Genomic DNA, 26,685 nt, shown 5'->3' on the forward strand with positions numbered 1-26,685 from the left:
TAGACCCCTTTGATATATTAAAGTAATTCTGGTGAAACCAACGGTGATATAAACGAACTTTCCCTGACTTTACTCCACCATGGTTGCTTTTAGTGAAACTGAAGTGACTAAGTTACAAAATGCTCAACCAAGTTTTCTTATAGCATCTTAGGTTAGTATATTTGCTCATGCAAAATCCAAGGTAGTGTAATAGAAATAATATTGTTAAAACAGACGTTGTGGCTATAAGCATCTCCCTTTATATAGGCATTTAGAAGCTTTTTAAAACATTTTAGGTGCTAAAGATTGTGGGAAAACTAGGCTAAACTGTGTAGTTGTTCCATTTATAAGCACCTTATTACAGGACAGTTACATGACCCTATACGGGAGTGTGCTTTCAATTCAAGAGATAGTAATAAAGTGCCTAGCTATATAAAAACTGTAAGATTCCAAATTTTAAATTAAGCTAATTGCATCTACACATTAGGGTTAATAAAATCTAGGCCTTGTCTACACAGATTTAGTCTAATTATCTATATTGTTCTCTAATAACCACATTTTAAAGACTTACTCTTTACTGACTGAATAAGTATGGCCCACTACTGTAGCTTAACAACCAAATTTTATTGCTTTATTTGTGTGGTGCTTTTGCAAGGCACTGTGGTATGGACTAGAAAACTTGGAATGACTGGTGAAGAAACCTTGGAATGACACATGAAGGATGATATGAAAAGTCATTCTGAGGCAGGATGCTTTACTGAATTGTTTTTAACCAGGGTATCAAACATCAGGAATGAGTTCAAGTTAAAATTCACAGGAGAATGGAAACATCTTAAGGTCAGTCACTTCACATGCCCATCCTGATACTTTGAATAATCTGGAAAATTGCTGTAAAGAGAAAGAGCAAATATTAAAGCACGCTTTGAATACAACAGGCCTAGCAACTGACAAATATTTATTAAGGTAGTTCAAAAACCCAAGAGTACCCTTACAATTACTTGCAAATGCTATGTAACTTCATAGTAATACGAAGTAAAGACAGGCCTCTTTAACAGAACAACAAAATGTCCATAAGTTATTTTTTGTCTGAGTTTCCCTGAATTTTATGCCTAAATGCCTAAGACAGTTAGCAAAATAAGTAGTCATTTTAGAAAGAAACTAAAGCATCAAAGCAAACAAGTTTTCCTAGCACATAATTATTTTGGTTTAAGCCTAAATATTAAGTATACTTGGCCTGTTATATATGCATGTTTCCTCACTCTCACAAAGCTGAAATTCAATAATCTTTAGCTTACATAAAATGCTTGGCTCTTGGCCATTTATCAGGAAAGCTTCCAATTGGAACGTTTAGGAGACAGGCAAAATAAAATGTTTAGGAGAAACCTCAGTAACTTTAAAATGTCAGAATGTGGAAAATAGAAACACGTACTTCCGTACTAACAGCTTGCATGTTAAGATGATAAATGAAGAGAGGAAAGGCATTCTGTAATCCACTTGCAGAGGCAAGAGTCTACTACTCTGAAAGCAGTCTGCCCTCGTAACTAATTTTTCCTACCATATGTCAAACGCTTCTTTAATTAAACTAAAAACATTTGTCTCACACATTAAATTGCCAACAAGGTACATTTCCTCTATAGTAAATCAATTCTTCACAGTAGCTTTACTTTCATAAAATACACACAGTTTTGACATAAAGACATTACATTCTGGAACATATTAAATTAGGTTCAAACATTCATATGTACATAATGTTCATAAGCTTCTCTTTTACAAACGTTGCAAAATATTCTACATTCTCATTCCTAGACATATTTTTGTTTTGGTCTAAATTTCTTTCAACTTGACCATTACTAAAGACCTGACCTCCTTTTTCTGCTCTCCTGTGAGCTCAAATCCAGCTGGGAGAAGTTTCTAGAGCACCACCCTCTGTGCATATGTGGGACGAGTAATTTGGTTCAGATGAAATAGAATTATGCGGAGCTCCCGGCAGGTGGGTTGAGAAGACGCGGGTAGGATTCACCATTGATGGGTCACTACGTCATCCAGCCCCGTCACCCAATACCCTACCCGATGGTCACCCCCAAAACACTTACCAGAACCACAAACAACAAAAATGAAGAGAGCCAATAACCAGGGTCCTACAGACGCCTTCTCTTCGGGAGCATTTCTCTGCAAAAAGGAAAATCCACGGTTTCTAATGCAAAAAACCTCTCCGACCCGGGCTCCCACCGCCTGCACCCCGGCCAGGTCGCCGGGTCCCCTCGCCGTTCCCGAGTTTCCCACCTCCCCGAGCTCCCAGCTTCGCGTCCAGCTCGCGGCGTCGAGCTCCTGAGCCGCCCGGGTCTGGGGAGGAGAGCTCGACGCGGCCCTGGGCCCGGGCCTTAGACCCGGCAGTGGAACCGAGAGGGGCGCCCACTCGTCCCTTACCGAGGTCTTGGCGACGTTGCCGCGCTGGGTGATGTTCTTGCTGTGCTTCTCGTTGGCCATACGGATCCGCTGCTTGGCGACCATCTTCGCGGCGCGACCACCTGCCCCGGCCACCCCTCGGTCTCGCTCGCTGGCCTCCTCTCGGGCCGCCGCGACCGACGCTCCGCTCCCGGTGCCCGCGCCGACGGAGCGAGAAGGCTCTCAGGCGGGAAGCTAGCTCGGGTCCCTGGGCCTGGGCGAGGCGGGCGCGGGGGGCTGAGAGCTATAGGGGCGCGGGCCGCCGACTAGCTGACGACACCGGGCTGTCCGGCGAGCGAGACGGGCACTCGGGAGGAGGAAAGCAGGCCTCCGCGATATTCTCGCGCCGCCGCTCTGGCCGCCGCCTGGAGCGTGGACTGAGAGGAAGGAAGCGCAACGCAACAACCGGACAGTGCAGCCCGTCGCCGCGAACTACTTCGGGTTCGGATGCCAACGTCAGCACTGGGCGGGCTCCGCCCCGCGGAAGTGCGAGCTCCGCCTGCTGAGAAAGAGAGAGAGGGAGGGTGAAGGCAGGAGCACCGGCTGTAGCTCTGCCCTCCCACGCTCCGAACAGTAGAGCCTTAGAGCTGCGCGTGCGCGTTCGGGCTCCTTTGCCTCGTCTCTCTCCAACCGGAAGTGAATTTGCCCCGAGGCTGGTAGCCCCGGAAACACCTGTTCGCCGCCTCGACGCCGGGGGAGACGTGTTGGGGCCGGGTTCGATTGTCGTGAACTCTGACCCAAGCGTATGAGTTTCTCTTTCCGGCACAAGATGGCGCCGTCCACGCCGCTCCTGACAGGTGAGTTCTGAACGAGCAAGAGACTGTTTCTTCAGAGCAAAATTTTTTGTGTCTTTCGCCTTGTTGACCACCCGAGAAGCCTTGGAGTCCTATTCGCCTTTTCTTGTGGCTTGCGAAAGGCCGGGGGACCTCTTGGAATTGGTGTAGCGTGGCAGTCGGAAGTGAGGCCTCCGCCTCTGGGCTCCAGCATTCTCCCCCACCCACCCCTTTGCCCATCCATCATTCTTCCCTGACGCTTCAAGTTCTGAAGGAATAGAGGAAGAGGCCTATGAACAGAGTGCTAGTGGAGTTTGTTACCGTGGGTCTGCAATACTGATATTACACGAACACCTATCTGTTGACAGCCCTTGTTGACAGTGTGGAGTCATTTAGCTCTGTAATAGGGAAAAAAATAAACATTTGACTTAGTCTACTAGAATAACCACACGTATTAAATACACTTGAATTTAAGTAATGCCAGATTCTGTGCTTGTTGCTTTAATTAAGTTTGTAGGACTGAGTAGCGCGAGTGGAGTTATGGTAGAGTAGGCTTTAAGTAAATAAGACTGGTCTGGGGGAGGTAGCAGTGAGCATTATAAAGCAGCAACGTTAGAACATTAGGTTTTGAAGCTGAGGCAGAGTTTATAATGTTGGAGAAGATAATAAACTTAGTCTTGGACAATGTCCGCGATGACTCTAGATTAGAGTGATGGCTGGGAATCTCATATATGAATATCAAGTAAGGCGAAGAGAGTTAAGAGGGAAAATAAGGCTCTGATTTAAGTCGCCAATAATTTAATAACATATAGAAAGAAAAAAAGCCATTGAGGAAACAAGGTTGTCTACTTTTGAGGAAAGGGTTTATTTCTCCTGAGGTTTGAAAGGACCCTTAAAAACCTTTGCACTTTTTGCCATTCTCCATTTTGAGACCTTTGTTGTTAAACACCATGCCCATTCATATTCAGTCTGACTACCACAGTTCATTCATCAAACATTTATCAAATACTGACTACAATTTGGTAGATAACATGCCAGACAGATACTGTTTAAATAGCATAATTACATAATTAAATGAATTTTTTCCTACCTTCATAAAGGTAGTTTTTATGTTATTCACAATTTTGGAATACTAAATGCTTATTTGAACTTCAATTTAAAAATTAGTACATTTAAAGATCTGATCCGTTTTTTTCCCTTTTGACATCCTTATAGTGGCTCCTCACTGATTACAGGATGAATTCCATCCTGTTTAGCATAGTATATGGAACTCTTTATAATCCCTAAATAGCTCTTGGCATTCATTTTATTCCATGCCACCTCATCCTATTTTGTTCTCCATCAATATTGAACTGCTTATAAAACCCTTGAACACCCTATTTCCTCAATCTAGGACTATCCTCTTTCTCTTGATTTGGCTGATTTCTTTTTATCTTTTGAATTTCATTTTAGACATCATTACTTTGTGAAGCCTTTTGTCAGTCTTCACAGATAGTCTCTCACTAGGCTGTTTTTGAACCTCATAAATACTTGATTTTTTTCCCCACTTATCACGGAGGATAATATCTAGTTGTTTAGATACTTTTCTCCCCTGCTAGATTGTGAACTTCGTAATGGCAGAGGCAGAATCTTACTCATTGGTGTCTTCTCAGTACCAGGTACAATGCCTGGTAAATAATAGACATTGTATGTTTAATGGAGGGCTAAATTAATGAAGGACAACCACTTTATTTGTAGTTAAATTAATGAAGAATGACAATCTTTTTAAAGTGCTTAAAATCAAGGACTTAGTAAGAGCTTAAGGGTTATCTAGTCAGTCTGCTGCTTGTATTCTCATAGTGGCCCATAGAAATTAAGTGGTCAGATTCACATGGCAAATTGGCAGAGTCAGGATTATATTCAATCATTCAACCCCATGGTCCATTTTTCTCTCACTAGAGCACACTGACTAATCTTTTAAACATTTTTAGTATAGGTATTTTAGTTAATAATAGATTATTTTATTTATAAAATCCTTTTTTAAACTTACACTCATGGAATTTTGAAGTTGTGAATAATTAAATATTATACAGTAAATTTTATTAGTTACAATTTTTAATTGGAAATGACAAAAAGCTAAAGCAGGTGAAAAGGGGATTTTTTAATCTCATATAATGTTAAAGCTTCTAATGTTACACCCAGGTACTCACATGATTCCAGAAATCTGTTTTTATTCATCCCTAGGCTCTTGCTTTCTTTTTGATTAAATTTATTCTCAGGTTAATGTCCTAATTGGGAGCTCCATGTTTCCATTCAACCAGCTCAGCAGCCCCAAAAGAAAGAGTACATTAGTATTGGTGCCAGTCTCGAGGCTGGCTGTCTTTGGCTTGGCTCGGCTCTTGCTCATCTTTGAATTTATTTATTTATTTATTTATTTGAATTGAAATATAATCAGTTACAATGCATCAGTTTCTGGTATACAGTATAATGTTTGTCATACATATACATGCATATAATTGCTTTCATATTCTTTTCCATTATGGGTTACTATAAGATATTGAATATAGTTCCCTGTGCTATACAGCAGAGATTTGTTTTCTATCTATTTTACATATAGTAGTTATATGCACACCTTGAACTCCCAATTTATCCCTTCCAACCTCCTTTCCCCCAGATAACCATAAATTTGTTTACTATATCTGTAAATCTGTTTCTGTTTTGTAGCTAAGTTCATTAGTGTCTTCTTTTTTCTTTTCCTTTTCTTTCTTTTTTTTTTTTTCAGATTCCACATGTGAGTGATATCATATGGTTTTTTTCTTTCTCTCTCTGGCTTGCTTCACTTAGAATGACAATCTCCAGGTTTGTCCCTGTTGCTGCAAATGGCATTATTTTATTACTTTTTATGGCTGAGTAGTATTCCATTTTATATCTACCACAGCTTCTTTATCTAGTCATCTATCAATGGACATTTAGGTTGTTTCCATGTCTTGGCTATTGTGTATAGCGCTGCTATGAACATTGGGGTGCATGTATCTTTTCGAAATTTAATTCCCTCCAGATACATGCCGAGGAGTGGGATTGCTGGATCATATGGTAAGTCTGTTTTTAGTTTCTTGAGGAATCTCCCTATTGTTTTCCATAATGGCTGCATCATACTGCATTCCCACCAACAGTGTAGGAGGGTTCCCTTTTCTCCACAGCCTCTCCAGCAGTTATCATTTGTGGACTTTTGAATGATGGCCATTCTGTGAATTAGTCCATTTTTAATCAGGTCACCAAGACTAATTATATTCTCACCCCTGGATATTTCCTAAAAGAAAAGTCTCCTTAAAGGGGGAGCCTGGATGCTAGGCATGTAGACCAGTAATGGTCCTTACATGAAGGCCATATTGTCCAATCAGCTTGCCTAGTTGAAGCCATTAAGATAATCAAAATTGAGTTATTTTTCTAAATTTATATATATTTCAGTGGTTGTAAGGATTGGAAAAAGTATGTTATAATAATCATCAGTGCTTGCTTTGGCAGCACATATACTAAAATTGGAATGATACAGAGAAGATTAGCATGGCCCCTGCACAAGGATGACACGCAAATTCGTGAAGTGTTCCATATTGTTTAGATAAACAAGATTATACTGTTTAGCACAGGGAAATATATACAAGATCTTGTGGTAGCTCACAGCAAAAAAAAAGTGATAATGAATATACGTATGTTTATGTATAACTGAAAAATTGTGCTCTGCACTGGAATTTGACACAACATTGTAAAATGACTATAACTCAATAAAAAATGTTTAAAAAATTAAATTAAGTTAAATTACATTTAAAAATTTAAAAAAAAAGGAATAATCATCATATCTTTGGCATGGGCCCTTTGTTTGCTGAAGCCCAGTAACTGTTTTCTCATATTAACTCAGGCCTAGAGCAATAAATGGTATGTGAGTATCTAGAAAGACTAGTTAAGTTTTAAAAAGATATAATATAGGTACAATATTTTATGTAATTATTGTTTTTAAGCAGCTGTTCTGTGTGGAACTCTGGCATTTATTTGTTGCTTTAATGAAAAGTACTGTGCATTCTAGATTTTTTCTTTCTAATAGAACATATTGTTGATCCCTTTTGATTAAAAGGGAAAAGCATTAAAAAGAAGGAATTATAGCAAGGGTCAATACACTGTATTAAGCTACTTCTACATTTTATTCACAGTTTTACGTTTAGTCGCTTATAATTAAAATGAATTCCTCATTAGGAATATAGAAAAATTGTTTCAGTTATTAAAAAAGAGTTTTTGAGTCCGTATTTATTTTTGCTTTTATTTACCTATAATACATTTTATGTTCTGTTATGAACCTGATTTTGTGTTTCTTCTGATAAACTTTGTCTATCCATGTATTCACATTTGTTTAAGTTGCTTAAACTGGTAATCCAGTATAGTATCTTAGTGGTTCCAAAATGTCTTGCAGCACTTTCTCACAGTTTTGCTTCTATGTAGGGAAGTGTGAAATAAAATATTTGCTTTAAATAATGTGTGTGTGAACAAAACTGTATGTATGAACAAAAATATAATGAGTCACTATAATTTTTAGGATGAATTCAATTGATAATTAGTTCCCCTAAAATAGACATACCTATTGTAAAGCATCATGTACCAAGAAGGTTGTCTACTTTATGGGAACCAATGTATCATCAGTATTAACGTAGCTTTCATGTATACTTTTGTCTTGTGGAATATGTTTTTACCTTAGTACAAAAATCTTGGGCTTGGGTCTATTTTAATTTTAATTTAACACTTTTGTCCAGTATTCCCAAGCAAAACCATTCTTAAGAAATGTTGAAAAACTTTTGATTAGTTTAATTTCTTGCCATATTGTGAGCAAAACATTACTTTAAAAAATGGTAGGTAACCTCCTTGGTTAAGTTTATTTCAAAAAAAGTTATTTCTAGGTATTTTTGTTGTTGTTGTTTTTTTTTTTTTTTTGGTGTAATGGAAATGTCTCTGCCAGTTATAAAATTCTGGTTTTTGAAGTGAAAAAAAATGGTAGGTTTAAAAAAATAAAAAGAAAATGGTAGGTTTACGAAAAGCCTTTTTTTTAAAATACAAATTAAGACTTATAAGAATTTGCCAAAAACAGTAGAGTTCCCGGTTACCCTTCACCTAGCTTTCCCCAATGATAATGTCTGATATAACTATAGTATATTATTAAAACCAGGAAATTGACACTGGTATGGTAGTATGTATTAAACTACTATCCTTATTTGGATTTTACCAATTTGTGTGTGTATATATTGTGCTAAGAAATGTTATCACATGTGTAGATTCATGTAACCACCACTATTAGGATATAGAACTGTTTCATCACCACAAAGATGTTACTCTTTTATAGTCAGACCCTCCTGCCAACTGTAAGCATTGGCAACCACTGATCTTTCATCTATTACAATAACTTTGTCATTTCAAGAGTGTTACATAAGTGAAATCACAGAACATGTAGCCTTTGAGTTTTTGTTTTTAAAGTTTTTCTTATTTAGAATGTGAATATGTGCATGTTGAGAGAAGCATTTGATTAATTTGACTCAGGATTTTGCTTCTCCAGGAACTAAAACCACTAATTGAAAACAACATTAGACTGAATGCTATTTGAGCAAGAAAAACATGGCACTTTTCACCCTGATTTTTCTGTCAATATTGCCCTCTGAGATTTTGGGTTAATAATCTACATGAAAAAGTGTGGGTTGTAAAATGATTATAAATCAATAAAAAATGTTAAAAAAAAAAAAAAGAAAGAAAGAAAAAGTGTGGGTTAAGTGGGAGTTTTGCCTCCCTGCTCCTTTCTTAGTTCATTTTGGCTCCTGTAACAAAAATACCGTAGACTGGGTGGCTTATAAACAACAGAAATTTATTTCTCACAGTTTTGGAGACTGGGAGGTCCAAGATCAAGGCACTGACAGGGCCAGTGTCTGGTGAGTGCCTGCTTACAGGTTCACAGGCAGCCATTCTCCTGTGTCTTCACAAGGTGAGAGAGACAAAGGAACTCTTTGGGGCCTCTTTCATGAGGGCACTAATCCCGTTCATAAGGGCTGCCTTTATGACCTATTTATCTCCCTGAAGCCCCTTCAAATCCTTTAGGAATTAAGTCTTTTTTGGTGGTGGTGGTGGTGGTTTTTTGTTTGTTTTGTTTTTTTGGTTTTTGGGTTTTTTTACATTTTTTTATTGAGTAATAGTTATTTTACAATGTTGTGTCAAATTCTAGTCTAGAGCACAATTTTTCAGTCTTACATAAATATATATATTCATTGTCACTTTTTTTTCGCTATGAGCTACCACAAGATCTTGTATATTTTTCCCTATGCTATACAGTATAATCTTGTTTATCTATTCTGCATTTTAAAATCCCAGTCTGTCCCTTCCCCCTCCCCGTCCCCTTGGCAAACGCAAGTTCGTATTCTATGTCTATGAGTCTGTTTCTGTTTTGTATTTATGTTTTTTGTTTCTTTGTTTTTTTGTTTTGTTTTGTTTTGTTTTGTTTTGTTTTAGATTCCTCATATAAGCGATTTCATATGGTATTTTTCTCTCTCTTTCTGGCTTACTTCACTTTGAATGACATTCTCCAGGAACATCCATGTTGCTGCAAATGGCGTTATGTTGTTGGTTTTTGTGGCTGAATAGTATTCCATCGTATAAATATACCACATTTTCTTTATTCAGTAATCTATTGATGGACATCTAAGCTGCTTCCATGTCTTGGCTATTGTAAATAGTGCTGCTATGAACATTGGGGTGCAGGTGTCATTTTGAAGTAGGGTTCCTTCTGGATAGATGCCCAGGAGTGGGATTCCTGGGTCATATGGTAAGTCTATTCCTAGTCTTTTGAGGAATCTCCATATTGTTTTCCACAGTGGCTTTCCTTGCTTCCCTCTCCCACTCTTAATGATTTAGATGTCTTCTTTTATGTTTTGTGTTTATTCTTTTTGTAATTCATGGCAGTTATCTCCTTTCCAGTTACGAGTTTCTCATTTTTGTAGCATCCTGCTTCTTTTCTATTTAGAGTAGACCTGTCAGTATTTCTTTTAGCATGGGTTTAATGTTGCTAAACTCTTTTAGTTTTTGCTTGTCTGTGAAGTTCTTTATCTCTTCTTCTATTCTAAAGGATAGCCTTGCTGGATAGAGTATCCTAGGCTGCATCATTTTTTTCATTCAGGACTTTAAATATATCTTGCCACTCCCTTCTGGCCTGTAGTGTTTGTGTAGAGAAATCAGCTGAGGGCCTTATGGGGGTTCCCTTGTAAGTCACTCTTTGTTTTTCTCTTGCTGCCTTTAGGATCATTTCTTTATCCTTGACTCTGGCCATCTTGATTATGATATGTCTTGGTGTGGGTCTGTTTGGATTCTTCCTGTTTGGGACCCTCTGAGCCTCCTGTACTTGGATATCTGATTCCTTTAGGTTTGGAAAATTTTCAGTCATGATTTCTTCAAATACCTTTTCAATCCCCTTTGCTCTTTCTTCCCCTTCTGGAACCCCTATTATGTGTAGATTGGCACACTTTCTATTATCCCATAGGTCCCTTATATTGTTTTCATTGTTTTTTATTTGTTATTCTCTCAGCTGTTCTGATTGGGTGCTTTCTGTTGTCCTGTCTTCTAGGTCACTTATTCGTTCCTCTGCATTATCTAGCCTGCTTTGTACAGCCTTTAGGTCAGCTCTCATCTCAGCAAATGAGTTTACTAATTCTACTTGGTTCTTCTTTATAGCTTCTGTTTCATTTTTGACATATTTTATATCTCCAAACAGTATTTCTTTAAGTTCGTTCAGTACTTTGATCACTCCTTTTTTGAAATCTTGATCTAGTAGGCCATCAATGTCTATTTCTTTGATCGTACTTTCAGGGGATTTCTCTTGATCTTTCAATTGGGAGTGGTTCTTCTGCTTCTTCATATTGCTCATATCTCTCTGGCACTGTGGCTTAAGGGGTATCAGTTATCTAGTTCTCCTGGAGACGCTGTGCTCTTAATGATTTTATTGAGAGGTCTTTGTGTCTTCGCCCTGTTTTGCGAACTCAGCTTGCTGTTTCCAGAGGCCCTCTGTTGGCACCCTCGTCTGCGCTGCTCCCATTGGCTGTTGGCTAGCATATTGCGCCCCCTCCTAACACTGGGTCACATGCTGAGCTCTTACTCGATGGGCGGGTGGGTTACTCCCCCTCCCAATGCTGCGGTCAGATGCTGCGCTTAGGGGGAGGCAGGTGGGCAGATCGCGCCCCCTCCCAGCACTGTGGTCAGGTGCTCCATTCCTGCCAGGAAGGCGAGAGGCCGCCCACCCTCTCCCGGCGCTGCTCTGTGCAGCTGCCCACTCCGCCTTGGGTCGGCGCTCAGAAGGTGAGCTCAGGGAGGACCACAGAACGGCCCCACCCCTGCTCCATGCCAAATCTCAGCTCCTTGTTTTGTCTTGGGGGCACAAGTTCTCTGAAGTGCCAGGGCAGAAAGATCCTATCTGCCTCGGGTTGTAAACAAGTCTCAGTCCTGCCTAGGAGGTTGCGGAGATCTCACGGATTCAGGTCTCGGCCCCGCCCCTGCCCAGGAGCTGCGCACAGGAGATGGCCGCTGTGGCTGCGCCCCGCCTCTCTTCTCGCGAGAAGCGCCCGTAACAGCAGCGCAGGTCTGAGGAGACAAAGGCTACGGCGCCCCTCCCCCCAGGGCACACCAGCCATGTTGCTTTGCTTTTTTCACAATTTATGGGGGACTGAGGTGGTTCTGCTCTGTATCTCCTCCCAGCCAGGGCACACAGCACCCTGCAGTCCCCTGGGGATGCCTCAGTGCAGCCACGCCAGTTCTCTGCCTGGCTCAGGCAGCCTGGCCTGGCCCCAGCTGCCGGCTCGCATCTCAGGCTGGGTGTCGCGGGGACCCTTTGTGCCCTTTTAATTCAGTTCTGTTCAAGGGGTGCTCGGGGCAGATCTGAGCCTCGGAGTCCCCCCCCCACCCCGTTCCACTGGCCTCTCCATTGGAGATGGGAGACCCAGCGAACCAGTGCCAGTCCTCCTTTGCCACTCCCTCCCCGCGAGACCAGTCCCACACTGTTTTGCTTTTTCTTCTTTCTTTTTTCCTTTACTCCTACCAGACTTTTGGCGTCTTTGTCTTTCAAAGAGGGTGATGTTCTGTTGGAGTTCGGCAGGTGTTCTGGTTGGCTGAGTAGGTCCATAGATGTGAGTTTTGGTGTATTTGTGGGAGAGGGTGAGCTACCAGCATCATTCTACTCCACCATGTTGCTTCTCTCTCAAAAAAAAGGAATTAAGTCTTGTTATATGAATTTGGGGTGGGGATACACATTCAATCTATAGCAACTCTTTGGGGATCTTCTGCATAGCTTAGTTTGAGATGTAGGTATGATATAGAAATTTTGCAAACAAAAAATCTTGTACCTGTACTGGTTGCCCTGAATACCTGAAGGTTCCCACTGCTGTGGCCAGAAGGCTATCTTCATGGATTCCTTCATGGATTCTGCGGTACAGCCGCCACTTTAGTATAACATACAAAAGCTTTGAATTTTCTCCAGGTAAAGATTGTGGTCAGTAATGATGACAAAGTCAAAAAATATAGAGGACCAAGGTCACTGGTTACAAGTGTCATGAGAACACAAGAAGCTGAGATGAATGGGAGAAACCTTTTTTTTTCTTTTTTTGGCAGTGACTTTAGGCATATATTCTTGGGACCTCCAGCCAAGGCAATGAAACATGGTTTGATTGCATCAAATCATATGCAACATTTGAAAAATACACTGTGGCTTCATTGGGAGTATATTGACAATCGTCCATTTTGTTTTCCTAGGTGAATATGAGAATTCTGAAAGAGCTCTTAGTGAGTTAAATTGCCACTGCAGCTTGTGAGAGGGATCTCATTAGGCTGACAGAATTTTATGTAACCTAGTGATAACGTGTAATCTGATCACTATAAACTCCCTAGTTTGGGAAATTCATTTTTTATTAATTCCTCAAATAAATGTTTGTTAAAACTTTAATTATAGTATTAAGAAAAGAGTGGCCTATTTTCTTCTAAATCATAATGTATCATATAGTATATTGTAACAGGGATTAGTTCAGTGACAAGAAAGAGCACAGCTTTGCCTGTGTTGTAAGAGAATTTTGATGCAACATTTGACCTTAGACAAAAGGTTGAGAAGCCATTGAGAATTTTTGATGCTAAACAATTAAACTTCGTAGATTAACAATGACTTACTGTATAGCACAGGGAATTATATTCAATAACTTGTAGTAATCTATAATGAAACAAATATATATATGTATAACTGAATCACTATGCTGTATAACAGAAACTAATACAGCATTGTAAGTCAACTATACTTCAATTCTTAAAAAAAGTTTGGAAAAAGGGGGAAAAAAGAAAAAAAAAGAATTAAAATTCATAGTTTTCAAGTCTTCTAGGAAAACATTTTCTGCCACAAAATTTTTCTGCACTTGGTCTTAGCCAAAAAGCCAGGAAGCAGTGGCACAAAATGTTTCTTAAATGTATTACAGAGTTTTAGAATAGATATCTTCACTGTTTCATTCAAGGTATAGCAGGAGACTGAGCTTCTTTGAAATCATTATCTTGAGTGCAGTGATGGATTTGTTTTTTAAGATCCCTAATGCCTAGCACATAGAGCTATGTGGGGGTTAGATCATATAGAGCCTTGTAAATGGTGGTATGAGGAACTTAGATTTTGATGTATGCAGAACACTTTGGTAGGTTCCATTTTATTCAAGAGCAAACTATCCCTCAACAGTTTGGTGACACAGTGTAGTATATAAGGAAACATAGTGTCCAGTTATATACTTGTAGATGTGTAACAAGGAACTCATCATTCAATGTTTACTCACTTATATTTCATCTCCTCTAGAATAACACTCCATGAGTACCTAGATTTTTATCTTGTTCATCAAAGTTATTTTATTTTGTTCTAACTGTTTTAAAGATGTTAAATGTTTTATTTATTTTTATGAAGCCACCCAGTCTGTGGCCTTTTTAAAAAAAATTTTTTTAAAGACCTTTTTAAAAAATTTTATATTTATTTTTGTTTTTGGTGAGAGAGGGTAATTTGGTTTATTTATTGATTTTAAATGCAGGTACTGGGGGGTAGTTTGGTTTATTTATTGATTTTTAATCCAGACCCTTGTGCATGCTAAGCATGAGCTCTACCATTTGAGCTATACTCTCCCCTATTCTAACTTTAAATGATTTACTTTGGAAAGGTTAACTATATTATTTTCAATATCTGAAAATTGAGCTAGTTAATTTACAGGTAGAAAATTCATGTTATGAGAACCATCCCTTGAGAAGGGAAAGGAAGTAGAGATCAGAGTTGGAGCCCAAAGTGGCCACTATCTGCCAGCTCTGCTGCTTTCCAAGTAACCAGGAGAAGAGTGGGAGATTTGTGAGTAGCTGGCAGAAAAGGAAGCAGATGAAATTGTTGCCGTGGACTTCAGTAAAACCTTTTCTTTTCTTCAGCTCTTATACTGTTGCTGCTAGCAAGAATTCTAGCTGATAAAACAGTAACTCATCACTAAATCCTGTCAATTGTTCTCTTAAATATTGAACACTTATTCTCCACTTCCCATTTCCACTGGCAACCCTAGTACGAGTCCTCGTGTTCTCTCCTGTGGGACTCCTGCAGAGCTGCCTCGAATAGTCTCTTCACACCCACTCTTACTGCCTCCTGGCTCTCTTCTGTACCGTGTACCACATTGACCTTTTCAGAATCCAAATCTGGTTTTTAAAAATCTGCCTAAAACTTTTTTGAAGTTTCCCACCATTCTTAGGCTACAGACCAGCGTTGCCTAACTTAGGCCACAGGATCCTGCTTGGTCTGAGTCCTGCTGTCTTCTCCAGCTTCAGCACCTTCCAGCCACACAGGCCTCTTTCCGTTCCTCTGACGCTGTCATTGCTCTTGCCATTGAGTTTCCGCACTTGTTACTGTTCTCCTTGCTTGTTAACTTCTGTTCATCGTTCATATCTCAGCACACAAATCATTTACTCAAGGACACTTTCCCTAATCTTCCATTTTTAGATCAAAAGTCCAATCACTCACTCTAGTAGTCCCTTATACTTTCTTTGGCAGCACTAAACACAGTTATATATTTGACTAATTATTTGATTAGCGAGGTCAGGGCTCAGGCTGTTTCCCTTCCTGTTGTATCTCCAGTACTCAAAATGGGGCCTTGACAGTATTTTCCCCCACAATAATCATTTGTTGAATGAGCAAATCATTTTATTTGGTTCAGCTTTAGAAACTTCTAAATCAGCCATTTTAAAAAGAATAATCTAGTTCTGTACATGTTTTGCTGATTTAATCTTGAACTTTGTTAGCACTTAATTTTTTTAGGTTATTACTGTCATTGGGTGCTTAGTAAATGAAAGTCTCATCCTACTTGTTCTCTTAGTTTGAGAAATTTTAAATACATTAATAATGTTTTACATCTTTTAAGAACTTCGAATGAATATAGACTATATTTTCATGTTATTATTTTATATAAAGCACACAGTGTTCTAATGTTTACATTTTGCAGATTAGGGCACAAAGGCAGAGGTGGTGATGTACTGAAGGTTCCACACCCAAATAGGAACTGAAGTCTGCCTTTGAGTTCATGTCCTTTCTACTACAGTACAGCTGCCTTTCACTGGTGACAGTTAACAGTTTTGAATTTTTATTTATAAAAGTTACTTGAGAGATACAAAGAAGATTTAACTTAGACTCAGCTTCTAATTCTGTTTCCAGCAGCCATAAATTTTGAAAATGAGATTAGAAAATATGTGAAAACGTAATATTAAGATCACTTTTTTCCATTTGAATGAAGGAATATAAGTATGAATGTTGTATCTCAATGCACATGCATAGATTTGTTGTAAAACAGATAAGAGTAGATTTAGTAAAGTAGCTTCCTTAGAGACTAAATGAATATGCTTTATAGGAAAAAAAATAAGAATGAAATTACCTTCTTTAGTCAGTTCAGGCTACTGTAATGAAGTACCACATTCGTTGGTAGCTTATATATAACAGAATTTCTTTCTTACAGTTCTAGAGGCTAGAAGTCTTAGGCCACGGTGCCAGCATGGCTGGGTTCTGGAGAGGACCCTCTTTTTGGTTGGTGACTGCCAACCTACTGTATCATCATGTATTTTCTTTGCTCTTCTTATAAGTGTACTAATTTCATTCATGAGGACTCCACCTTTGTGATCTAATAACACCCCCCCAAAGGCTCCATGTCCAAATACCATCGCATTGGATTAGGGTTTCAACGTGAGGATTTTGTGGAAACACAATCAATCTACTCCTTACCTATTTATTTCTCAGCAGTTGTATGATTTCATGCAAAAAAGCAAGAAAAATGTATTCTTTTAATGCTAATGTTCTATAGTTTTATGAAATGTTTAATAATTTCATTAATATTTTGATGGAAAGCTTTTTGTTTTTTAAGACATTTATGATAATTGAGTATTTATCAACAAAGTAATGGTGATTGTTTCCATTTTCTTTCTTCAGTCCGAGGATCAGAAGGACTATACATGGTAAATGGACCACCACATTTTACAGAAAGCACAGTGCTTCCAAGGTAGGGTTTATTTTGTCAGGTGATGTTATCAAGAACTATATAATACATTCTAAATTATTTTTGTTATATTCTGAACAAGAAAGAAAAAGAACAGATAAACTAGTTTCTTCAGACATTTATGTAGTGTTAACAGAAGATGGAAAGGATGCATATTCTCTATCAAGAAAATGATCTTTAGATTTGAAAATCATAGCTTAAGCATATTTGAAAGAAAACAGGAGGGACCTACTATATAGCACAGGGAACCATATTCAGTTTCTTACAATGACATATAATGGAAGGGAGTCTGAAAGGAAAAAAATATATATATATATGTATGTGTATGTGTAACTGAGTCACTATGCTGTACACTTGAAACTAATATTGTAAATCAGCTACACTTTAATAAAAAATTTTTTTAAATAAATAAAAAGAGAAAAGGTGTAGACAACAGTGTAATTGAGTTCATGCCTCTAGCTTAGAATTTTATCTTAGAGACTGGGGGAAAACTTACAAATATGATAACCAAACCACTGCCTATAATCTTCATGAAATCATAGAATGAGAAAGATACAAGGAAGGAAGAAGTATGAAACAAGTATATATATACACAGCTAGATAAAAACAGATACTTTTCTCAAAAAGAAACATTGAAAGGATAAACCAAAAACTAATAAAGGTGATTATCTAGGGGGAGAGAGAATTACAAATGCAGGGGACATGTTGGTTAATGAACTTCGATATATGTAGTTTTGACTTTGGACCATGTAATTGTTTTAAATTTTAAAAAATTAAAGTGGAAAATGGAAATAGGTGCTTTTATATTAAGTAGGGGACATAACCATATGATGATGTGCAGAATTCTTAAATGCATCCAGTAGTTTTATTGTAAACAGACAATTGATACTGTAGAATAAAACAAATAAATAGTTGATGTCATTTGGAACGAAGATTTTCAACATAAAAGTGAAGGAGGGATAGACTTGCATACATCAATGTGAACTCATAATTTCTTTTCATACAAACATTTTATTTCCTAGTTCTGTCCACTGAAAAGTTCTGGAGACGGTGATAACATAGGGGCATTAAAAACCCTGCCTCACAGATTATGCTCTCTAAACGCCATTCTTCACTAAAAGGAACCAGTTCTTGGAGCAGTGGTTTTCTCCAGGTCTAGGACAAAAAAAAATGTATGAATTGAACCAGATATATCTTGTGCCAGAAAGCAAGGAAGTTATGAAAGAGTAATGGGGTTATGTTAGAGTCACAGGAGTCAGCTTGGAGGAGTTCATATCAGTCTTAGATGGGACAATTTGAGCATTATAAAGAATAATGACTATAAGGATTAAAACATGTTAAGTATATAAATACTCCCTAAAAAAATCTTGCTCCCTCCAAATCTTACTGGTCAACATTGGAAGTTGATGGGGTCCTTGCTCAGTACTTTGAAAACTGATAAATAAAGAAGGAATCAAGCATTTATGTTGCTTTTCCCATACAGAGTCACTAAATTGTTGATGAGGAAAACTTCTGTATAGAACATTGGGGCGGGAGCTGGGTGGAAATAGCTCAAGTGGTAGAGCACACGCTTAGCATGCACAGGGTCCTGCGTTCAATCCCCAGTTACTCTTCTAAAAATAAATAAATAAATTCAATTACCTGCCCCCCCAAAAAAACCAAAAATAAAAATAAAAAACATTAATAGATGCAGAAGGAATGATGAGATTAGATAGTCACTATTTTGTAGTCCTGTTGAATTCAAGCATCAGTAGCTCTTAAACTTTTATATGCATCAGAATCATCTGAAGAGCTTGTTAAAACACAGATGGCTGTTCCCTCCCCAGATTTTCTGATTCTTTAGATCTGGGGAGGCACCCCAATGATTAGAATTTTTAACAAGTTCCCAGGTAATGATGATGCTGCAAATCTTGGGACCATACTTTGAGAATGACTAATCTATGCAAATGATTGTTAAAAGATGCTGAAACTGTTAGATGAACTGTTGATAGGGAACTTTATAACCAGGGTGACATCATCTGAGTCTACTGACCAGATTTTTATTAGACCCAGTTCTCTAGAACCTTGTTACAGGAGGTATGGGCCCAAAACTAGCCAAATTGGCATCACCTTGAGCCAGTGCAGAAATGTGACATCTCAGGCCCTACCCAGCTTACTGAACCCAAATCTGTATTTTAGCCAGATCCTCAGTGATCTGTATGCACATTAATATTTGAAAAGCACCACTGTAGAAATAAGAGTCTGTGTTAAAGCTTCTTCTGCACTTCTTTGGGGTATGCAGTCTCCAGGCAGTAGGAATGAGGGGGAAAACGGAAATGAGACAAGGAAAACGTGAAAGCAAATACAGCATAGAGTGCTCTGAGCTGATGAGAGTCACAAAACACAGCCAGGTTGCTTGGTCATGCAGAATCCTCCAGAGAGGTTATGTGGAACCACTGTGCCCCAGAACAATCTGCTGTGAAGAGGAAGGGTAAGAAAGTGATCTGCAGCCAGAGCCTCTTTCCTTCTGCTTGGGTTGCATCTGAGTGCCAGTGCCCCTCTTCCTTCTACTGCAGTAGGCATAACGGAAGCTGTGCTGAAATGTGGCCCTCATTCCTGGGGGGTCTGAGACAACCAGAGGTGTTGGGAGATGAGGTGGCCGGTCTCTTCATTAAATAGCTGACGCCTGGGAGAAGGAAGGGCTGAGTGAGTCTGAGGAGGCACATAGCAAGTCCAGTGCAATCTCAGCATCACTCAGAATAGAACAAGGAGATGGTACGTGTCTCCTGATGAGTTGCCATAGGAACTACATGGTACTTACCTTCTTATGAAAATTTAAAAAAACCTGATTCTGATCAGGCTTTTAGATGAATGGTTCTTAAATTTGGCTGCACATTTGAAGGAACTGGGGAACTTTAAAAAAAAAAAACCCAAATATCCAAGTATTGGATATTAAGTGATAGTAATTAACTGTTGTTACTTTTGTGAGTTGAAGTGACATGGTGGTGATTATGTTTTTTTAAAAATGTCCTCATTAGAATTGCTGGGACATGTGCAATCAGGCCGAGGGGGCTTGATTTCTGAACTCTGGGAATTATTGTGTGCAGCAGGCCACCTGTAGGGACTCACTGGTCCCCGATCCTCACTCCGTGTCACAGTGCAAGCAGGCCAAGCTCCAGCACGTCAGCTCTGAGGAACCACATCCTGAGCATCCGGAGTTTGCCAAGGTGGCCCCGGAAGTGGAAAGGGAGCCAGCTTCAGAACTAGATAATTATGTTCCAAAACCAGATTGTTTCTCCGCTGACAGCAGTGATGCCCAAAAAGCCTGTCACAGCTTTTCCCTCAGGGTCTAAGGAACATACAGCGACCCTTGGGGAGAGGAGGTTCAACTGTTGCTGTACAGGTTGCCACTTCAGAACTGTTGGCAGCATGAAATATTTGGACCACCATCTAAGAATCCACATGAAGGATGTAGGCAGGTATAGATTAGGCTATGATGACAGTGTCAATCTCAGTGCCCACTGAAAACCATTCTACTCATCCTTATGTCCCCCAGAGTCAGTGGTAGCTCTGCCCCTTGTGGCCTTCTCTTCAGGACCTAGCAGGTGGAGCGGCCTCTGTCTGGAACATGCCAGATAAAGGCGTTCTTGACCTTTTTTCTGGCAATTTTGTGAAGCTTATGGACCCTTCCCAGAACTATGTTTTTAAATATAATAAAATCACATTAAACTATATTTAAGTACAATTGCTAAAAATAAGCCTCATCAGTTAGAGATGCACACTGAAGTGTAGAGGTATAAAGTGATATGACGTCTAATTTTGCTTTAAAATATTCTGGTATTAAGTGAAAAAAATAGGGAGTAGATTAAAGGAAATTGGCCACAAGTTCATAATTATTTAATCTTGGTGGTAGGTGCATGGGTAGGTTACCATACTTTATCTCTATTTTTGTGTATATTTAAAATTTTTTGTTCAAATGATTGTACCAGAAGAAGATAGACAAAATTTTCCAATTGCTGAGATTAAGAAAATAATGGACTTCTGGATACTGCAGTCTAAGAGCTTACCTTCAATCTTAAACATAATTCTAGAATGAGTTATTAAAAGGACAGTTTATAATCATTAAGATAAGGGGATGATTATTAGAGTTAAAATGTGATTGCTAAGAGTAGACTGTTTCAAATTTATTTCCTTTCTGAGTAGAATTTCCAGACACATCAGAATAGAACTATAAACATGATTTTACCAGAGTATCTGAAAAATGAGAAAGTCTTTTGTTAGATGATAATAATGGCAGAGTTGTCATTGGTTAAGAGCTGTGAATTCAGCTGATTAATGAGTTGATTTTAGTTTGAGGGAAGTACTTTTTTTTTCCTTTTTCTGTTTTATTAGTTAGAATTATTACAGTTCGACTGCACATACACATTATATTGCATGTAAATACATATATACAGTTTCCTGCATTTTTTTTTTAGTTTACATGTATATACTAATTATTGTTTTTAAGAACAGATAAGAGCTTTAGCTTTTTAAACTTACATAGTTATCAAAGGAATAAAGCCAACTACAAAATAAAAATCAATAGAATGCGGTAATCCAATCATAAAGGACAGTCAAATGTGCTTACACATATTCAAGAAATCAATCATCTTAGTTATAAATAATTAGTTCATTTGTGTCCTTATTATTATTGTTATTATTGTTTAGATTCCTTATATAAAAAACATCATATGGCATTTTTTTTTTCTCTTTCTGGCACACTTCACTTAGAATGACAATCTTCAGGTCCATCCATATTGCTGCAAATTGCATTATTTTATTCTTTTTTATAGCAGAGTAGTGTTCCATTGTATATATGTACCACATCTTTATCCAGTCATCTGTTGTTGGACATTTGGGTTGTTTCCATGTCTTGGCTATCATAAATAGTGCTGCTGTGAACATTGGGGTACATGTGTCTTTTTGAATTTTATTTTTCTCCGGATATATGCCCAGGAGTGGGATTGCTGGATCACATGGTAAGTCAATTTTCAGTTTTTTAAGGAACCTCCATACTGTCCTCCATAGTGGCTGCACCAGTCTACACTCCCACCAACAATGTAGGAGGGTTCTTGAGGGAAGGACTACTGGTGAACCACAGAGACTTGTTCAGAGGTCATCCAACATTATAATTAATTTAGATGCTAGCTTAGATTGACATTTTATAATTTAAATATTACATAAATCTGGAAGGAATGACTAATGTTTTAAAAGAGAAAATAAAGATGTAAGTAGATCTCAGTAAGCTGGAATAATAGGCCAACACATGAGTAGAATTTAATAAGAATAATTGTAAAATTCTGCCTTAAGTTTCAGAAATGAGTTGCACAAGTATAGGATGGACATCTTGATCATAGTTGTTTGTGTGAGAGAGGAAAAAAATGTTTCAGTAACTACACAAGGATAAACTACCATTATCTTGTGTTAATGTCATCTTCAGATGAATTAATGCAAAAATAGTGTCCAATTTAAGAAGGGTATGTTGGTCAATTCTCAGTGCATTATTATTTAACAATTCAAATATTTATTAGTCACAAAGTTCTGATCTAATGTCATAACGACACGTAAGGTCATTTACATGTACGAACCCACACATTTCTGTTTGGATCTTCGTTACGAATAGAACATGTACTGGGAGTAGCTATCTCCAGTTGGGAAATACAGTATTTAGAATTTTGTTCATTTGTTAGAAGATTGCCTAGAAGTCCGATTTCCACAAGTCAGTTTTTGTCCAGAATCCTGCATCTACATTTACTTAATGTGAAGATCCTCTTGTTGTTAAATTTTCTTTCTCTACACATGAGAAATTGATGGAAGGTCTTTGTCCTTCAAATCCAGGGGTCCTTGTTGCCAGGTGAGGATATTCTATCCACCGTTATTTTGTTATGCAGGTGGTCTGGGAAATTCTTCATAAACTCCCCCTGTTGAAATCCTTCAGCCTTCTTGAGGTCAGGACTGACAGTTGGTAACCTCCACATTCACTAGTTACGCACCCAAAAGAGCTTTTTCTTACTTAAGATTGATCTGTTGGTATAAAATCAACCTCCAGCTTACTTTACAGTGGTAGTTGGCACTGCACTTTAAGAGGAAAAGTATTTTGGTGGACTAAATCATTTTTTAATTATTTTCTAAAATTTATTTAAGTTTTTAGTCATTAAATTAATAGTAAGATTGTGGGTTTTTAATCAGATTTTTTGGAAAAGGATTATTGCTTATTAATTTAAACTTTTTTCTTATTTTCAGGGAATCTGGGAAAAATTGCAAAGTCTATTCCTTTAGTAAGGATGGAACCTTGTTTGCCTGGGGCAATGGAGAAAAGTTAGTGTTCATTTATGTAACATTTTTATGTGTGTGTCATGAATATAAAATATAACTGACATTATTTGAATATAATATGTAGTTGGGTGTCATTAATAAAGTATGTCTTTTAATATCTTGGTGGGGTTAGGTATTATCTCCAACATAACTTCTATAGAACACCTTGAAAGGTGTTAGTTTCTGTTTATGTGCCATGACTTGGTTGAGTTATTTAGTACCTAGAATTAAAAGGTAACATATGAAAAAGTACGATTAATTTAATGCTAAAGAAGCTGAGAGGTGGTTTTAAATAGTGCTCTAAGTTATTGGTTAGGGTTTCTTAAATTCTGCACTAACATTTAGAGAATAATTCTTTTTGCTTGTTTACCTTAGATTTAGATACTTTGTCTTTACTGTTGTTAGTAACAAATGTCTATATTTATTGCTGTTAGTTTTATTGTGTATAATGGCAATATCATCTAAGTATTTTATAACTTATTCAAATGTATGTTTTGTATGGTCTATGTTACATAAAATAATCAGATTACAAAATTGGTCTTGCAGAAAATAAGTATGTTGATTAAATGCTCATAATTTCACTTAGAAAACCAATCCTTTTCAGTTTTTCCATAGTCACTACATTTCAGTTCACAGAACCAAGAAAATGCCCAAATATTTGTTGCTTGATTTAAAGTTCTTTTTGTTTTTGTTTTTTTTTTAGCCAGATAAAGTAACTTAGACTTTTAAAAAGGAGAGAATGCATACATCAGTTTGAAAAATACATTTTACATGTTTGTTACACAGCAGTAACATAGTCTTAGATCTTTCAACTATTAAGTCAGATTGGATTAAACACCTGATTTTTAAAAATGCTAAAAAGATTGTTGAACTAGTTGATTCACTTTTTATTACTAAAGTAGCTAGCAGAATTAACTTTTAAAATTAAAAATATTTATCAGTTTTTTTAATTTTTTGAAAGTTATTGAATCTAACCAATAAACTACTACTCTCAGATTATTAAGAATATAATTATATTGGGTTTTATCTACAATGTTAACAGACAATCTTAATCTCAGCCTCAAAGAAAGAATGCACTCTCAATTTTTCTTATTTCTGTAAGAGTACCCTATTGTGGATATTTGGGTTTTCGTTTTTTAATACATATTTTAGTTTATACTATTTTTGAATCATGAGTTGGTAAAAATTTACTACCTAATAGGACATACCATACGTCTTTTCATTATCTGTTATCTTTTTTGAGGTATCTGTTATTCTACAACTTGGAGTTTATTAGGTCTGTTTTCATTTTGGCAATTATTATTAATTATTTTATATACTTCATTCGTATCTTCTCTTGGCATTCTATTGAACTCAACTCTGTCCTTTTATATGTCCCCGTATGTTGTGTTTATCTTCTTAATAGATTTTTTTTACCTGGGTCCTAGCATTTATTTCCCTAAGGATCTGAGGCCACAACAATACTTGTTATTCCTGGGGCAAGAGAAGCAGGTGTCAGGTATTGATTGTGCTGTTTGCTGAGTTCATGGTTAATTAAATCTGAAGCTATAACTGATTTTTCCTTAAGTATTTATTTTTTTTAGTTAAAATAAATGCCCTTCATTAAACTAAGAATAACTATTAAAGATTATCAACAACAACAAAAAAGAAAACTTCATGTAATTCTAAAATATGTCATTTACAGTTAAGTTGTAAAGTATCTATAGTTGTAAGCATATGTGGGGGGTTGTGTCTTTAAACAATACATAGTAATTGTGCTTATCAGTTTCTGCATATCCTAACCCAGTGTCCTCAAACTTAAGTTGAACAAAGTAACTGTAAGCAATTTCTGGAATGAAATGGAGTTTTGTTTTGTTTTTTGCCCCCTAAAGAGTACATAACAAGTCAGGCTAAACAGGTTTCAAAGCTTTGCTATGGAATTTATTAGTAGAATGATCTTGGGCAAATCTTAAGCTTATTTAAGTTTTCTAAGCTTCAGTTTTACCATTTGTAAAATGCAGATGATAATATCTATCTTATAAAACTCTTATGAGGATTAAATGAGGAAATGTACATAAGTGGGTCAAACCAGAACATGATACATAGAAAACATCCCCCAAAATGGAAACTACTTTTTTATACAATGTTGTCATTTCTGTCATTATTGTACCATGGTGATTCTTAGTCATATCTTTTGGAGACTACTGCTGAAATTTTGATAAGACATCAAAAGTCTACTTGCTGATTTTTCCAGCTGCTAGTTTCCATTTACCAGATTTAAAAATATACTTTTCCTTTAGCACGTCTGTTTTCTCTTGGGTTTGATAGCCCTCAGCTTGTCTGTAGGTTTGCTCTGTGTTCATGTAAAGGCCTGTTGTTTCCTCTTCAGCTGAAGATGGAATCATCTCTTCTACCTTTCTGCTAATTCTGTATTATTTCCCAGCACTAGCCTTTTATGGGGGCCTTTTGGCAAAATGTACATTTTTTAAAGTGTTTATTTGATATTTTCTAGAACTAACTGAAAATTGATTTTTATGAAAAATGCACTTTAGAGTGATCTGTATTTGAAAAGACGTATGAATGTTTTGGATAGTGCTGGTTATTGTGAAACAATATTTCATTGCTGAAGTAATTTCTTTTGAAACCAGAATAAATGTTATCAATGTCACTACCAAGGGACTACTGCACTCCTTCAACCTTCCAAAGACAGTTTGCCTTGAGTTCTCGCCAAAAAACACTGTCCTGGCAACATGGCAGCCTTACACTAGTAAGTATTTCCCAGTTGTAACAATATTCTGACAAGACCAAGTCAATTCAGTGGGGAAAAAAGAAGGTTATAAGAAAGTAATTAGGAGGGGAGGGTGTAACTCAATGGTAGAGTGTGTGCTTAGCATGCGTGAGGTCCTGGGTTTAATCCCCAGTACCCCCACTAAAAATAAATACATAAATAAATAAACCTAATCCCCCCAGAAGAAAATAATTAATCTTTATGGTAGTAAATAGTGTTTGTAAATATGTTTAATCAACAATGTATCTTGTATACCCCATATACAATATACTTCAAGTAATTTCAAGGTATAGTAAGTTAATAAAAAGATCCATCATGAGATAGAGGGTAAAAAACTCAAGGGAAATTTTAGAAAGTAGATAACCACTAGATAGAGAAGATCTCAAAAATCAAGAACAATAATGACCTTTAAAATGAAAAATCTTTTATATAATCATCATAAATGGAGGAAGTACAGTAGACACATCTAAAAAAATGTATATGGTATGAGAAAGAGTAGGAAATAGTGTGCAGTTTTATAACACATTTAAAGATATAATAATATGAGCATTTTATATAGCTCTGCTTCATAGATGAGTAATAAAATATTGGGAACTGGTATAGGGGCTTATTTCAAGAAACATTTTGTAATAATGTGGATATTGTTGAATAGATATATGATAATAGTTCATTATTGGATTATAAACCTCCTGAGTTTGTTCTTCCAAGAGGCACAGATTCTAATGAATTTTATTTTTCCAAGTAAATAAAAGGGAAATTGAGAATCAATTGAGAATTGTGAGTGGTTTTATATAACTTTTTTTCGTGTGTGTGACTT

At 37.2% G+C, this 26,685-nt stretch overlaps 2 protein-coding genes and 1 non-coding gene across 5 annotated transcripts in view; 2 read left to right on the forward strand and 1 right to left on the reverse strand.

The window, feature by feature from the left end:
• Positions 1-582: 582 nt before the first annotated feature.
• Positions 583-2,937, reverse strand: SERP1 (stress associated endoplasmic reticulum protein 1). The gene is made up of 3 exons (XM_006202798.3): positions 2,407-2,937; positions 2,073-2,148; positions 583-867 (listed from the first exon to the last, which is right to left on the reverse strand). Exons 1-3 carry the CDS (start codon positions 2,488-2,490, stop codon positions 827-829), a joined length of 201 nt encoding a protein of 66 aa, XP_006202860.1. The 5' UTR covers positions 2,491-2,937; the 3' UTR covers positions 583-826.
• A 115-nt stretch (positions 2,938-3,052) lies between these two features.
• Positions 3,053-26,685, forward strand: part of EIF2A (eukaryotic translation initiation factor 2A) — a 39,326-nt gene continuing 15,693 nt past the window's right edge. The window contains exons 1-4 of one of the 3 annotated variants that reach the window (XM_006202799.4): positions 3,053-3,221; positions 16,702-16,771; positions 23,030-23,104; positions 25,729-25,847. In XM_006202799.4, the coding sequence (XP_006202861.1) occupies positions 3,170-3,221; positions 16,702-16,771; positions 23,030-23,104; positions 25,729-25,847 (316 nt within the window). In that variant the 5' untranslated portion in view covers positions 3,053-3,169. Of the gene's footprint in view, positions 3,222-9,169; positions 9,190-15,822; positions 15,842-16,701; positions 16,772-23,029; positions 23,105-25,728; positions 25,848-26,685 lie in introns of those variants that run through there. The other 2 variants (XM_072959024.1, XM_072959028.1) reach the window with 2 other exon arrangements.
• On the forward strand, positions 6,686-6,792 carry LOC116281523 (U6 spliceosomal RNA). Its single transcript, XR_004190980.2, has one exon. It is a non-coding gene; the product is annotated as a U6 spliceosomal RNA (small nuclear RNA).

Source organism: Vicugna pacos, chromosome 1 (assembly GCF_048564905.1).
Source record: "Vicugna pacos chromosome 1, VicPac4, whole genome shotgun sequence".
Classification (NCBI taxonomy): domain Eukaryota; kingdom Metazoa; phylum Chordata; class Mammalia; order Artiodactyla; family Camelidae; genus Vicugna; species Vicugna pacos.

Excerpts from the sequence above, each read along its gene's own strand:
- SERP1 (XM_006202798.3), bottom strand. The coding sequence starts at position 2,490 with ATGGTCGCCAAGCAGCGGATCCGTATGGCCAACGAGAAGCACAGCAAG. Across the intron at positions 2,149-2,406 it reads GCAACGTCGCCAAGACCTCG|AGAAATGCTCCCGAAGAGAA; the intron begins GTAAGGGACGAG and ends TCCTTTTTGCAG. Across the intron at positions 868-2,072 it reads TTTTGTTGTTTGTGGTTCTG|CAATTTTCCAGATTATTCAA; the intron begins GTAAGTGTTTTG and ends TTCTCTTTACAG.